Source organism: Piliocolobus tephrosceles, chromosome 10, assembly GCF_002776525.5.
Source record: "Piliocolobus tephrosceles isolate RC106 chromosome 10, ASM277652v3, whole genome shotgun sequence".
Lineage (NCBI taxonomy): Eukaryota > Metazoa > Chordata > Mammalia > Primates > Cercopithecidae > Piliocolobus > Piliocolobus tephrosceles.
The window spans coordinates 13,132,584-13,147,643 of record NC_045443.1 but is presented as its reverse complement, the minus strand read 5'-3'; the positions used below and the strand labels follow the sequence as shown (position 1 = coordinate 13,147,643).

General features: G+C 44.2%; 1 protein-coding gene across 1 annotated transcript in view; it reads right to left on the bottom strand.

The window, feature by feature from the left end:
- Positions 1 to 198: 198 nt before the first annotated feature.
- Positions 199 to 15,060, bottom strand: part of FAM234B (family with sequence similarity 234 member B) — a 37,555-nt gene continuing 22,693 nt past the window's right edge. Inside the window, exons 6-13 of the mRNA XM_023226225.1 lie at positions 14,865 to 15,012; positions 14,355 to 14,496; positions 13,203 to 13,346; positions 12,939 to 13,020; positions 10,008 to 10,163; positions 5,336 to 5,453; positions 3,606 to 3,826; positions 199 to 3,005 (exon numbers count right to left, since the gene is read on the bottom strand). Of these exons, the coding sequence (XP_023081993.1) occupies positions 3,000 to 3,005; positions 3,606 to 3,826; positions 5,336 to 5,453; positions 10,008 to 10,163; positions 12,939 to 13,020; positions 13,203 to 13,346; positions 14,355 to 14,496; positions 14,865 to 15,012 (1,017 nt within the window). The 3' untranslated portion in view covers positions 199 to 2,999. The remainder of the gene's footprint in view (positions 3,006 to 3,605; positions 3,827 to 5,335; positions 5,454 to 10,007; positions 10,164 to 12,938; positions 13,021 to 13,202; positions 13,347 to 14,354; positions 14,497 to 14,864; positions 15,013 to 15,060) is intronic.

The following is a 15,060-nucleotide window of genomic DNA, read 5'->3' as shown; positions in this document are numbered from 1 at the left end:
AAATGACGAGTTAATGGGTGCAGCACACCGACATGGCACATGTATACATATGTAACAAACGCGCACATTGTACACGTGTACCCTAGAACTTAAATTTAAAAAAAAAGAATGCCACCCATCTACTTGCCCATTCTCTTTTCCATATGGGGAAACAAACCATCCTTGATGACTAAGACAAATGAGAATGGCACACAAGTATATTCCCTTAGAGTATTTATTTACTCTGTAATAGTTCACATTTTAAATAGTGCTTCCTGACAATATACCAGCTGGCTCTTCTCTAATAAGGGCAATAAGGATAGCAATTCACATTCGGGGGATGAGTTTCACCATACCACACATTTGGGGGATGGCAAAAATGGGGTCTAAGGAAAAGGGAGGGTACTTAAGGGAAAGAGGAGGGGAAGACCCTGGCATTTGCAAAAGTCATTAGTATTTCTCAGTAGTGGTCATATTGGCTTTGCCGGCAACCCCATGATGGGATTAGAGAAAGAAAGGAGCATTTCCTATCTTAGACACCTGGGTGGGTGGCTGCCTGCAAGGAGAAGGAGGTTTAGGGACACATTTCACAAGAAACCAGCACCCACATTGGTCAGATGAAGCTTCCTCAATTTTCAGCCACCACTTACACCTTTCTGTACCGGCTGCAAGAGGAAGAAGAAAACTAAGCGTATAACATTGTTTGGCAAGGAGAGATTCAAACTCATAGTCAAAAGAATCTATGTTAAGTTAGTTTGCAAATACACCACGAAGAATTCAGAGACACTAAGTTTTTCTAGCTTCCTCTCATCTCTTTCTGGGATTTGCCCTGCATAAACACAGTCCTCTCCCCAAACAATCCCACCAAAACAGGTCCTCATTAACAACTTCATGTTTCACTCCTGCATAGAGTGGCTGGCTTCCCAGAAAGCTTTAACATGACAGAGAACCAGGTAATGCCTGGACAGCTCAGTCAGACCACAGGACCACCACCCAAGTTTTGGGTGTTCAGCTGCCTATAAATTAATCCTTCAAATTCTATACTAAACCAAACTAGGTCCCAGGCCCTTATACTCAAGTAGATTCAAATCCCAGAAATTATCTGGAATCATTTCCATACTCTGGGAGTATCTTCTTAATCTCCCAAAGTCAAGCTGGACCCACAGATGACTTCCAAACTGTTGAAACCAAATTTGCCTTCAGGATCTTAAGGCAGAGGCACCCAGAAACCTGAGAAGGCCAATCTGAAGCCAGGCAACATGCCTGCTTGGATCTACTGCTATGAACCTCCTGTTACGTCATAATGCCTGTCAGTGGGCAATTAACAGAGATCCCTTTAAATCTGGACTTCGTAATTTTCTACAATCCTTTTACTAATACAAGCTAAAAGATACAAGCCCAGCCAGGCACAGTGGCTCACGCCTGTAATCCCAGCATTTTGGGAGGCAGGGGCAGGTGGATCATCTGAGGTCAGGAGTTTGTGACCAGCCTGGCCAACATGGTGAAACCCCATGTCTACTAAAAATACAAAAAAAAAAAAAAAAAAAATTAGCCAGGTGTGGTGGCAGGCACCTATAGTCCCAGCTACTTGGGAGGCTGAGGCTGGAGAATCACTTGAACCCAGGAGGCGGAGGTTGCAGTGAGCCGAGATCGCGCCATTGCACTCCAGCCTGGGAAACAAGAGCAAAACTCTGTCTCAAAAAAAAAAAAAAGATACAAGCCCAGGTAAAGAGAGAACCTGAGTTGCACTCAGGGAAGACCTATCAAGGTTAGTCAAGAAGCAGTTTTCCATCTGCCAACGTTGAATTTTCTGCTATATAAACAATGACCTAAGAGTTTAAAGGAGAACTTAATTGAAGCAGCAGATTGATGCAGCAGAAGGGAGGAGTAAGCACTGGAGATCATTCTAAATAACTTAACCATTTTAGAGTATTTACAGAAGAATTTTCCCAAAATACAAAGCTTCAAAGGCTCTATAGGAAAGGAGAGATGCAGGACAAAATGGTTGCATCCTGGACTCAAGTAGCAGAAGCAAAAGTCCAGAAACATATCCCTGAATAGAAGAGAAAGCAGAGTGAGGGGAGCTAAGGAGGATGCCCTATAGAAAAAGATGCAGAGAAGAGACAGAGCAGGATAAGGACATCAAAGGCTCCTGACTTCCAGTTCTCCTCTAAGTTGAAGACAGCATGCAAACATACACTTCTGAGGTCGCCACAGAAAAAAAGATCATGACTGGCAGAACCATCAGAGCCACATATAACACAACATGTGGACTTGGTCAGAGATGGGTCACTCAGACTACATCCTCTTGCTCCCCTTGTGATAGGAATATGATTATTCTTGTGGTCACTTGATAGACATGGATGGAAAATCTAAGGAAATAAGATATAAAACAAAAGAGATGAAAATACTTGGATAGCTAACTCAGTCTTCCACTATAAATCTTTCTCACTCTGTCTACAATTTGGAAGTAGCCAAGGTACAGGTGGGAAAGAATAAGGAGAGAAATAGTGGCCCTCAAAATCAGAGGTAGGGCATCTGGAAGTCTCAAAATGACCAAACAAACCAGATATATTTCAGAAGGACAGGAAACTGGATCCCTGAAACTTAGGACATACCTGGAAAATAACTTCACCACAACATTAAAAAATACACACACACAGCATAATGTACAACAAAATGTTTCCTAGTCATAGACTTCACTGGCTTTCCCAGCAAGACTTCATAAATTAGACATACCAAAAAAATAAAATACTTAAGAGATTCACATTTCCAAATGATCCACACAGAGTTCCTAGCAGGGGTTAATGCAGGGACTGAAAAGGTAGGTAAGACACCCCAGCCAAATAGATCATGCTGCCATCAAAGACTCCAACATGCCTTCCCAAGCCTTTACAACCATCAGGGAGGTGGTAAATGAGGATGAAGTCTTCTCTCCATAGAACTGATTTTACAGTGACAGGAGAGTAGAGAGGGCATCCACTCTGTTCATTTCTTCTGCAACTGAAGATTCCATCAGATTAGATCTATGGAAAAAGAGTTATCAGTGACTATTGTTTTTCATGGTAGAGATGTTCAAAGAAAAGCAGGAAAACTAAAGGTCAGAATATTCAACTATTTTCCTGACCTTTAGCCCCAATAGTCTGCAAACATCTCCTCCTTCCAGAAAGGCCCAGAAACTTTGTTATTTTCCATGATAAGCTTTTGAACTTCGAACTAGACTATAATATTTCTTGGGAGTGGGGGCGGGGAGGAAACATTAGCATTTTCAGCAAGATGACCCTTTGTAGTTTGTAACTGCTACAAGCCCTGCATGATGTTAGCATCACTAGCCCCAGCCCAGAAAATACCAGTCATAGCCACCCCTGTCAGTCAGTGGGACAATAAAAACCTCAACCCCACATTGTCAAATGTCCCCTAAGGTAGATGCTATTATTTCCAGCTGAAAACAACTGAGAATCATTTCTTCATGGTCAGATAGGAAATAGTGTTGGTCCAAAACAACTGTCTTGATACACATCTACTCAAGAAAGTTCCCCATTCTGCCACTTTCTAAAGGACAAAGCTGGAATTGGTAGTATTTGTCCTAAACCCTCAAGAGGAACAATATTTCAGCAGCCACTCACCTCGTAGGGAGCTTCAACAAACTTTATCCTAGAGAGAAATCTTCGCAGCTCCCCACGGCCAATTTTGGGGGTAGACTCCTGTAGCTGAGCCATCTGGCCCTCCATTAGTGCCCACCGTAGACTAAGCTTGCTGACCACCAAGGCTGCTGGATGGCCTTTGGAGCTTGGACCTGTTGTCCTGGTAACATAAAAGGCATCTTTCCAGAGGTCGTTAATTCCAACTGAGGAAGGACAAAAACAAGAGCAGTTAACATGGACACATACCGTCTACTAACAGGAGAGGGGTTTGGTTCAACAATACATTTATTTACTCATTAGTTCACACAAGAAATGTACTGAGCACTGAACAAACAGAAGGCAGTGAGCTAGCCCACGAGTGCAAACTGGGGAAGGACCACGCCAGTAAAGCAGCACATTCTTCCTGGTCTTTGCACCTTTATTCCTCCGAAGCTATTTCCAAAAAACCCAACTCAGGAACTGAGAGAATGTGCCCCTTGTGGTGAGAATTCAGTAGAAAAGAGAGCCCGAAATGCTAGGGAGCCCGAGAATTCCCAGACTGTCAGTGCGCAGTCACAGAAGCGATTTAACTCGCCAGTGTTTATTTTGCCTCATCTTTAAAATACAAATTGTAATAAAAATGGTGTCAAGAGTCTTAATTACCATTATCTGATGTTCACTGAATATTTTATGCTCCTGTTGAAAAACCAGCTCACTCAGATCTAATCACAGGATTTTCCAAGCTCACACCTCCCTGCCCCCACCCCGCAACCAGTGGACAGGTGTGCCTGCAAGTTCCAGGTAAGCTCTGTTCTTCCCCATGTATCCCAATAAATCGAGAGAGCTACAAACGCCAGCTGCAGCCCAAGGCCAGTGAGTTTGTAAGTAGACAGCCAAGTCCATAAGTAGCAAGAGAATGTGGAAAGAAAGAAAGGAGATGCGGCCATCTAGTCCTCTTCCACTTCTGCACTCCCTGAACCCCCAACAGGAACAGCAGATTCCATGAGGGAAGGAATCGCTGAGAAGGAGATCTCCAGACAACCTAGACTAGCAGGCAGCAGAGGCTGCGATCCCAATGTTTTCGTTTTCTGAGTTGAGAGTCTCCCATATAGTATCCCATTTTATTTACAATGTTATTTAGACAGATATGTAAAGCAGAAGAACACTTCCAAAATGTTAATAGTGGTTATAAGTGGCCAGATTATGGCCAATTTTTCTTTCTGCCTTTGGTTTTTCTTCTTTCTCTAATTTCTATGCAAGGTGCACAGTTATATTCAAAAAAAGGTTTTCTAAATCAGTGCCCTGGCAAAACACATTCTATCTCTATCATGTCCTCCCCAGTTAATTCCAAATCCTAATCTCTGAGTGGGTCAAGAAACTAGTCTTATTTGTAGTCCCAGCAGCTGGCACAGTGCCTGGCATACATTGATGTTCATTAAATGTCTGCTGAAGGAGTGGCTGGATGAATCATCACCTTACACACTCTTTGGAATGGGACGCACTTTCACCTCCACATTCAGAGCATATGGGTTCTCACCCTGTGAGCCCAAGGCTTCCACCCAAAGGAGCATTCCAGAAAAGCCCGAGGCATCAGAGACACCAGGGAAAGTGCCCTGCTGCCGTCTGAGAAGCACACATCCTTCCCTGGGTGGGGCAATGGTCTTATCCCATGCAGCCAGCACCTACTCTCCCACCATCTGTGTACACAGACTCCCGCAGGCACCGGGACTCACCCTCTGAAGCCGTCACTGTGCCGGTGGTGTTGGCCAGATCCAGAAGGATGGAGGGGAACGCAGGATGCAGGAGGTAAAGGTGGTGAAGGCTGGGCGGCTCAGTTCCTAGGATGATATCCTGACAATGAACCGCAAAAAGGAAGAGCAAAGGTAACTCTACAGTCCCACACATGACAGTCCGCAGGTGAAAAGGCAGAGTAGAAAATGGTGATTACTCATTCCTCTCAGAGGCTAATGCCTGAGCCTAACTACAAGAATGTGTTTGAAAGAAACTCCCTGTATAAGAGACATATTTCAAAGAGCTCAAAATACTAATCACTAACTCTTTCAAACCACTATCTACAGCTGGAAAATGCTTTCTCCCTTGTAAAAAAAAAAAAAAAAAAAAAAGGCAGGCAGGCCAGGCACAGTGGCTCACGCCTATAATCCCAGCACTTTGGGAGGCTGAGTTGGGCAGATCACCTGAGGTCAGGAGTTCGAGACCAGCCTGGCCAACATGGAGAAACCCTGTCTTTACTAAAAATACAAAAAAAAAATGCTAGGCATGGTGGCACGTGCCTGTAGCCCCAGCTACTTGGGAGGCTGAGGCAGGAGAATCACTTGAACCCGGGAGGCAGAGGTTGCAGTGAGCCAAGATCGCACCACTGCACTCCAGCCTGGGTGACAGAGAGAGACTCTGTCGCAAAAAAGGAAAAGAAAGAAAGGAAGGAAGGAAGGAAGGAAAGGAAGGAAAGGAAAGAAAAGAAACGAAAGAAAAGAAACGAAAGAAAAGAAAGAGGCAATGTGCAGGCCCCAAGAGAGGAATCTGACGTGGAGACTTCCCAGTCTTCTGCCCATGGAAGTACTAGAATACTGGTTGATCCCTTACAGCAGATGGGGCCCCGTGGAGATGAAATCTATTTATGAAAACACAGTAAGCCAAAGGTATTTCCTTTCACTGGTGTCAAAGTCAATTGCAAGCATCGGGCTAAAAATTACAAAAACCTTATCCATTCCTGAAATGAATGGAATATTGACCAGACAGAGGCAAATCATCAATTATAAAACAAAAGTTCCAAGGTCTGAGTGTCAGTCTTCAAACTCTCTACAGCAGAAAAAATGCACATTGGGACTATCTTATCAGTATGATTTCTATGGGGGGATGGGACTTGAGACTTGGCAGGTACATGAGTGTGCAGCTATGCAGTTGTTAAAGCACAGAAGTACACCCATGTGCGTTAGTAAGTGGCTGCTCTCCAGAACTTCCCAAGTGCCTCTCCTCCCCTGGGACTACCTTGGGCCTCCTGCAGTAGAGGAAATGGAAGCCCTGAGGGATGAATATTACCCCTGCTTCCATATGGCTACATGGGAAGAAGTCCCCAAGTGAGGAGAAGTGTGAGCAGGAAGCTTGCAACCTCATTCTCACCACATGCCCACAAAGCAGAAGAGGGCATTTTCCACACACCCTTAGGATCCCAGGTACAAAGGGACAGATCTCTGGCTCAGCTAACATGAGAAGAAAACAACCAAACACCTTCCTCACTGCCTACACAATGAACACAAATTTCTTAGCATGAAAAGCAGTCTTACACCATTTAACCAAAATATGCCTTTTCCAGACTAAACTGCAATGACTCACCTGCCCACCCCATGCTGCACAAATGTTTGATCAGCACCCTCAATCCACGCTTCACCTTACTCTGCCTAACCGTTGCCAATCTTATTTGCCCCTTAGACTGTCTAACCACCCTCTCTACCCCATCTCCACACATTAAAACACTTATCCTTATGTGCCCACCTTGGCCCCCTCTTTGAGGAAAAGCTCCCTTATTACCCTAGGCAAAATTAGTATCTCCTTTCTTTTGTGCTTCCATGTAAACTTACTTGTACCTCTATTAAAGCATTTGTAACATGGTGCTTTTTTTGTAGTTATTTATAGAAGACTACATTTGAGACTTATCTTGTCCAATACCCTCATTTTATTATACTAGGGGTCTTCAAAAAGTTCATGGAAATGCAAGTTATGAAAAAACTACGCAAGGACTTCAAAATTCTTTTTGCACCAAAATAAACTCATACTAACTTGTTATAACATACCTGAACAGGAGCTAGTCTGAGGCACCAAGAAGGGTAAGATATCAGTTTGAAAAGAGCCTCTATCAAAGGAACTCGAATTCTGCCAAAAGGTTGAAGCAAGAACATGCATCAAATTTATGGTGAATTTTGGGTGGAAGAATGGTGAAATCATTGATGCCTTCTGAAAAATGTATGATGACGATGCCCCAGAGAAATCAGCAGCTTAGACGTGGATAGCTCATTTTAACGAGGGACAAAATGATGTTGGAGATTAAACCCACAATGGCAGACCATCCTCATCAATTTATGAGGAAAAAATTCATCTTGTTCATGCCCTAACTGAAAAGAACCAATGATAAATAGCACAAACAATAGCCATCACTGAAGACACCTCAATTGGTTCAGCTTACATAATTCTGGTTGAAAAATTAAAGTTGAGCAAACTTTCCACTGGACGGGTGGCAAAACTGTTGGCCCATATTAGCTGCAGACAAAAGCAGGGCTTTTGATGGAAATTTTTAAAAAGTGGGATCAAGATCCTGGAAGCATTTCTTTGAAGATCTGTAGCAGGAGATGAAACATGGCTTTACCAGTGTGCTCCTGAAGGCAAAGCACAATGACTACAAGAGATGGAAGTGGTCCAGTCAAAGAAAAGTGGAAAGGTCAACAGCAAAAGTCATGGTGGTATTTTGGGGGGATGCCCAAGGCATTTTGCTTGTTGACTTTAGGGCTAAAGAATGATAACATTGGCCAGGTGAGGTGGCTCACACCTGCAATCCCAGCTCTTAGGGAGGCAGAGGCAGGAGGATAGCTTGAGCCCAGGAGTTCGAGGCCTGCCTGGGCAAGATCATGAGACCCCATTCTCCACAAAAAGGAAAAAAAAAAAGACAAAAAAAGAATGATAACATCTGCTTAAAATAAAAGTGTTTGAGAAAGCCAAAGCTTTAGCAGAAAAGCACCTGGGAAAGCTTCACCAGAGAGTTCTTCTCCACCACAACAATGTTCCTACTCATTCCTCTCATCAAACAAGAGCAATTTTGTGAGTTTCAATGGGAAATCATGAGGCATCCACCTTATAGTTCTGAGTTAGCTCATTGTGACTTTCTTTAGTTTCCTAATCTTAAAAAATCTTTAAAGAGCTCTCATTTTTCTTCAGTTTATAATGTAAAAAAAGACTGCATTGACATGGTTAGATTCCCAGGACCCTCAGTTCTTTAGGGATGGACTAAATGGCTGTGGTATCAATGCTTACAAACTGTCTTGAACTTGATGGCGCTTATGTTAAGAAATAAAGTTCTTTTTTTTTTTCTTTTTTGAGACGAAGTCTCCCACTGCCACCTGGGCTAGAGTGCAATGGCATGATCTTGGCTCACTGCAACCTCTGCCTCCCAGGTAGCTGGAATTACAGGTGCCCACCACCACACTTGGCTAATTTTTTGTATTTTCAGTAGAGACGAGGTTTCACTATGTTAGCCAGACTGGTCTCGAACTCTTGACCTCGTGATTCTCCCGCCTCGGCCTCCGAAAGTGATGGGATTACAGGCATGAGCCCCTGCGCCTGGCTGATACTTTTTATTTTTATATTTTAATTACATTTTTCCATGAACTTTCTGAAGTCCCCTCATATGCGGGGAGGAAGTTAAAAAGTTAAGTAAATTGCCCATGGTCACATTGTTAGGGCATGTCAGAGTTAGAAATATAATCTAGATTTTAGGTAAATCTGATCCTCAAAATGAGTGAATATATTAGCATCTTCATTAACCATTAATGGATAAAGATCATGAGGCTCAGAGAAGTTGAGTGACTTGTTGACTGAGCCTGGTGGATGAATTCAGGATCCTGCCTTCATCAGGTTCCCCCCATTATCTGTGGACCATCTGTCTTCTCTAGAGAGCCAAGATTATTTTCAGTTTATCCTTAGATCCCTACAGAGATCACAGTGCCTGGCACACAGAAAGTGCTGAGTCAAGATGTGTTTCATTGAACTAGGTCAGGGTGGTTCTTACTAAAAACTCCCGGGTACCTAACACAGGTAGCACCCTGTCTCATCAACCCCATGAAAACACTGCAGTGTAACATTTAGGACTTTCTAAAATCTGCCTTCTAGGTGTAAGACCTTCTCTCCCATAGTTCCTCAAACGACCTCTCAGTTTTATGTGGTCAGTGTCCCTCTCCAACTGCTGGCCACCCTCCCCCATACCCGTTCCTTCAGTCTCAGGGCATGCGCCTCAAAGCCCAGCCTTACCCCTCCCTGAAATTCTCTCTGCCCACTCCAGATCAGTCATAATGATTTCTCCTCTTCAACAATTGTAGCATATATGAATTGTCTGCAAATTTGGATCTAGTATCTTGGGAGGACTTTTTATTCTTTATTCAGTTTCCCCCGGTCAGTAGCCAGCAGTCGGGGCTGTTGTCAGCATTCACATTCTCTGCTAAAAGGCAAAGGTGTGGCTCAGGAGGACACGGGGTTCCTGCTTTTCTCCAGCGAGTGCTGACTTGTTTCTACCCCAACCCCTTGGAAAGTGATAGATCAAATAACATCTCCAGAACACAGTCAGGCCTGCAGAGCAGCTGCCATCTGACAAAGTAAAAAAGGGACCCTCCCAGGCTCACTCACGGAATTGGGAGATGCAGCTGACAGCCCTTCGGCCCAGAAGAGGAAGACAGACTTCCGGTCTGAAGTAACTGCCGAGGTGGCTGGCGTTTCTTTCATGTGACACGGAGCACGGTAACTCCAAACCACAGAGCCAGAGTCACCATCCACAACCATCATCTACAAAAGAGAAGACAGAGAATAAACATGGCCAGGCCTCAAAAAAGCAGCAGGCCCAGAAAATGCACACACAAAAATGTGCAGGTATTCAAACAACACAAATATTAACAGGTTGCGCTTTGAAGATGCAAGCAAACTGGGTGTTCAGAGAGCATGAATAATGGCTAAGGACCAGGACCTAAGCTTCTGCGGCCCTTGTTCCCATTTAATAGATTTCAAGAACTGCAAATTTCTCAAGTGGGAAAGGGACATTCAAATCATGTAGTCCACCCCATTTTACAGGTGAGAAAAGCAGGATCTGAGAGACGGGAAGTGATGTGGACACAGGGCTTGTCCACGATTAGGACAGTCCTCAGAGAGACAGCAGCAACTCTGCAAATGCCAACAGCAGCACCTTGTTCCCCACAACACAGCAGCCACTCAGAAAACAATGGCCCAGTGAACACTGTCCTCGGGCACGGTGTTCCCAGCTTTATGGATCTGACTCTTGGTGTCGCGGCATATGGACCTAGGGAAGTCTCAAATTTAAAGCAGCGCTGTTTAAACAGGCAAAAAAATAATCCAAGAGGGAATTCATTGCTTAGTTGCATTTCTCAAAGGATAATGATGAAGGGGTTCAAATTCATAATCCTGGCATATGTCTGCTCTTCACCCTAAATGCCTCACAAATCTGGAACCTCTCATTTACCACAATCCCCAAGAAGTTCCCCAATCTCCTCTAGCCCAAGTGTCTTTACTCCCTGCTGCTCAGCGTCTCCACACTTCTATAAGGGGAGGACCTAACCTCTTTGGACAACTGCCTGCCCTATTCTTCCAGGCTCCTGAGTCCTGCCTTTCTGTGCCTGTGCTCAGACTCTGCATCACACAAGTTCCTGGAACCAATCTGACACAGACAAAATCTCTCAACCAGCAGAGAAGGAAAAACAGAGAAGCACTTTAAGATTCCCTTTGGCAGTCTTGGGGAAAAAAGAAGTTTAGAGACACTGCACTAAAAACTTGTATCCACTCAAACACATATTTCATTTAACGGTCACAATAATCCTAAGAAGGCAGGCAATATTATTACCCCTGTTTTATAAATGCAGAAACTGCAGCTAGGCGAGATTAGGTAATATGCCCAAGGTCTCCAATAAGTAATGGTGTCAGGATTAAAACCCAGGGCTGAAACTCAGCATCTCCACCTTCAACCTACTATACCTACTATATACCTTTCTTCCATTGTCCTCCCAGCACCAGTGAAATCCCAATCTGTATCGGGAATTCCTTTGAATTACACGCAGGCATAGGCTTTTCCTATACAGCACTGTTGGAAGTCTCCCTAACATGATGCTTTTATCACTGTATCTGTCCTCTACCCATAACCAAATAGCCCTATGGCCTCCAAAGCCTCATCCAGATTCTGCAGCTGTGCTTTTGGGGCCCTCTGTAAGCTGACCTCATTCTCGTCTCTCTGGCGGGAGTGCACCTCAGCCCACGCTTATCTACTTAGCAAACCTTTTCTCTGCTCTCATGATTCTGCACATACAACCCCTGACCAACATGAGGCATGTCTTGCCTCCCTGGCCCTCCAGCTCGCCTGCACTCCATCTGCTCCCTGTGTTTCCGGTGGACCTCCACAACAGCACTTTCCAGCATGTGGCAGAGCTGTGCAGTGACTTTGTCTTCATTAATTTTGTGTCTCCAGCATTCAGCACAGAAGTTGGCACACATTAGAGGTGATGATAAAGTGTTTGTTGAATTCTTTTTCTCTCTCAGGGAACAGTGGGCAATGTATAGAAATAGATATGTATTTCACAGTGAAAATAAACCAAAATGCAAGGTCGATAATAAAAAAAAAAAATTGTAACTCTGTAATTCTGCTGTAACGTTAAAGAAATGAAAGTCCTCTATCCAATCATTATATTCTCACAATATGCAACTTCATGTAATATCAAAGATCTATTCAGTGTCCTTGGAACATGCTCTATCCTTTCTGTCTCTGGGCCTCTGGTCTTGGCGCCCCTGACCTGGCATGTTTTCCTCTCCACACAAATATGATTCAGCTTTAAAAAGCTCTGCTTGGCCGGGCGCGGTGGCTCAAGCCTGTAATCCCAGCACTTTGGGAGGCGGAGACGGGTGGATCACGAGGTCAGGAGATCGAGACCATCCTGGCTAACATGGTGAAACCCCGTCTCTACTAAAAATACAAAAAAAACTAGCTGGGCGAGGTGGCGGGCGCCTGTAGTCCCAGCTACTCGGGAGGCTGAGGCAGGAGAATGGCGTGAACCCGGGAGGCAGAGCTTGCAGTGATCTGAGATCCGGCCACTGCACTCCAGTCCGGGCGACAGAGCAAGACTCCGCCTCAAAAAAAAAAAAAAAAAAAAAAAAAGCTCTGCTTATATTTCCCTCCTTTATAAGGTCTTCCATAAAACCCCAGTCACCACAGACTCCTCTGAAATCTTAGGTGCAGCTGTGTGTTAAAGTATTACATTTCTGTATACCTGTCTTTCTCCACCAAGAGATTTCAGAAGGTTTCCATTGCCTAACTGTAAGCCAGGGATCCAGAACAAGAAACTCCTATATAGGAAGGAGATTATCCTAGAAAGGCTTTCAGTGCTCCAGATTTTAGCACTGAACTGTGAATTTTCATTTTATCCACTCAGTGAGACTCTGAGTTCTTTGAAGGTAGAGATCATATTTTAGGTTCTTTTTATTCCCTGATGTGCCTAGCAGAGGACTGGACAGAAAGCATATACTTTACATACGCTTTGATTGATCTGAGGCCCAAAGTTTTACCTTTTTCATCCCAACTCCATCCTGTATCTGCAGAAGGAAGTCTAACGTCTGATCATCAGTGAAATATCCAGGAGTAGGCGGGCTGCAAATAAGGACAAAGTAAGCAATCAATAGTGAACAAGAAAAACGGGAAAACTAAGAACTCTCCCTCCCTTCTCTTGCACTGGCCCCAGATATAAGAATTGCAAGCAATTGTTCTGGACAATTTTTAGACAGGGGAAAGTGGATCAAAACAGCAAACACAAGAAGGAACACACTGCAAACCTGCGCAGGCCTTGAAGTCTCAATGTCCAGTAAGGTGTCAGATTTTGCCCCCGAAGCAGCACAAGGCCTTGTCTGGTTGTAATCAGAAGGTTGCTGCAGTTGCAATCTGGTGCCTTCACCATCTGGAGTAGTTCAACACCATCACTGGATTAAATAAGACCCCAACAGTTAGTCTCTGGCTTGAACGACATTTCTGAGCCATTTATTTTGGCTTTGTGTCTCAGTATACATACACCTGTATACACTCTTATATTCATGCCCTACCATTATCTCATCAAGTGGGACACACTGTTGTTTCAGTTGAATATCATTTTCTTGACCTTAGAAACCAAGGATCCCTAGAAAATTCCATACAAGTTCAAAAGGAACTCACAGGAGAAGTGCTACAGTGCAATATCTCTCACATTCGATACTCTGGGAAAGGCAACAGAGTCAAGGATAATCACAGGGAAGGCAGACAGAGATCTAGACAGGAGGCCAGAGGTTGCCAATGAGCTTGGGCAGCAGCCCATGGCATACACTTCGCTGAATTTGTTCTTGCTCGGTGCCCCTGGGACTATTCTACTTAATACCTGTCAAATTCACCAAAACAACATGATACTGCCTAAAAAAATGCTAGAAAACGATTTGGAACTTCTGGTAGAAAAGAATGAAACAATTATTATCCAGGGTTGGGGTTAAATGGGTAAAATCCCCGGCATGTGACAAACTACATGCTTCTAATTAAGAAATAAATAAAAATAAAAAAATAAGATTTCATGGACGCTATCCTCGCTTCTGTCAAAATGATGCTTCAACTAAGAGAAAAATACAGAAAAGAGTAGGTCAGATCCTTCAACACAGTTTTACAAACAGTTAGATAAGTCTATCTCCCTCCCCACTCTGACTCAGAGCCCTAAGTATCCTTCCTTGCATCCTACCTGAGGAGTGATCACACATGGTCACCAACACATAGATATCAACGCATTACGTTACCAAGAGAAGAAAATTTCTAACTCACGTTAACCAGATCAGAAGATAGTCAATTAAGATTAGCACTGTTTCCCCCAAACCTCTACCCACACATTCACCAGCCCAACCAAACTGAGAGACTCAAAGGCATGTGAGTTCACAGGAGATCTCACTGTGACCAAGGACAGACATCTGCCCTACCTGTAAACATCAATGAGCTCAGAGAGGTTGATGGATCTTCGCTTCTCCCATTCTGGCTCTTCTATCTGCAGAGAAGGTGGTGAGCTGTCTCGATTTTGGGCCTGAACAAAAATGTCCCGCAGGGCGACAGCCTGTATATTTCCTAGCACCACAGGAAGAACCAACACTGAGAATTTGAATTTAACAGAACTGTCCCATGGTGAGGATCTGAGTAAGAGACACAGAGCCTGACCAGATGGGTCTAACAGAGCCCACCCAGACTGGACAACACAGAACAAGTGGGGAGGTGATTAAGTGGGTGCTGGACAAGAGTCTTCCCTTCAGAGGAGGCAGCAAAAGAAAGCAGAGTTAATAGCCTGTGATAGGTGGGGGACAGTGAGAGACCCCTGCATTAGAAGGCTCTGGGAAGGCTGGTGTCAGGAGTTCCTGAGCTTTCAGCCTGTCTCACAAGGAAGACCCCATCACATACGCCAGTGGGGAACAGGAGCAAAAACTAGCCTTGCATCTTACCAAAGCCAAACAGGATGTAGACAGCCCCGTTTGTTGTGATGTAAACCTGAGGACCAATCAGATTCCTAACTCCCACGATGTTGTACTTCACAGGTCGACCCACTGGACTTCCAGTCCGGCCGGACACCAGCAGAAAGCACAGATCTGGCTGAGGAAGTAAGAGAGGGGAGTGGAGTCAACAGAAGCCCTATCGTTT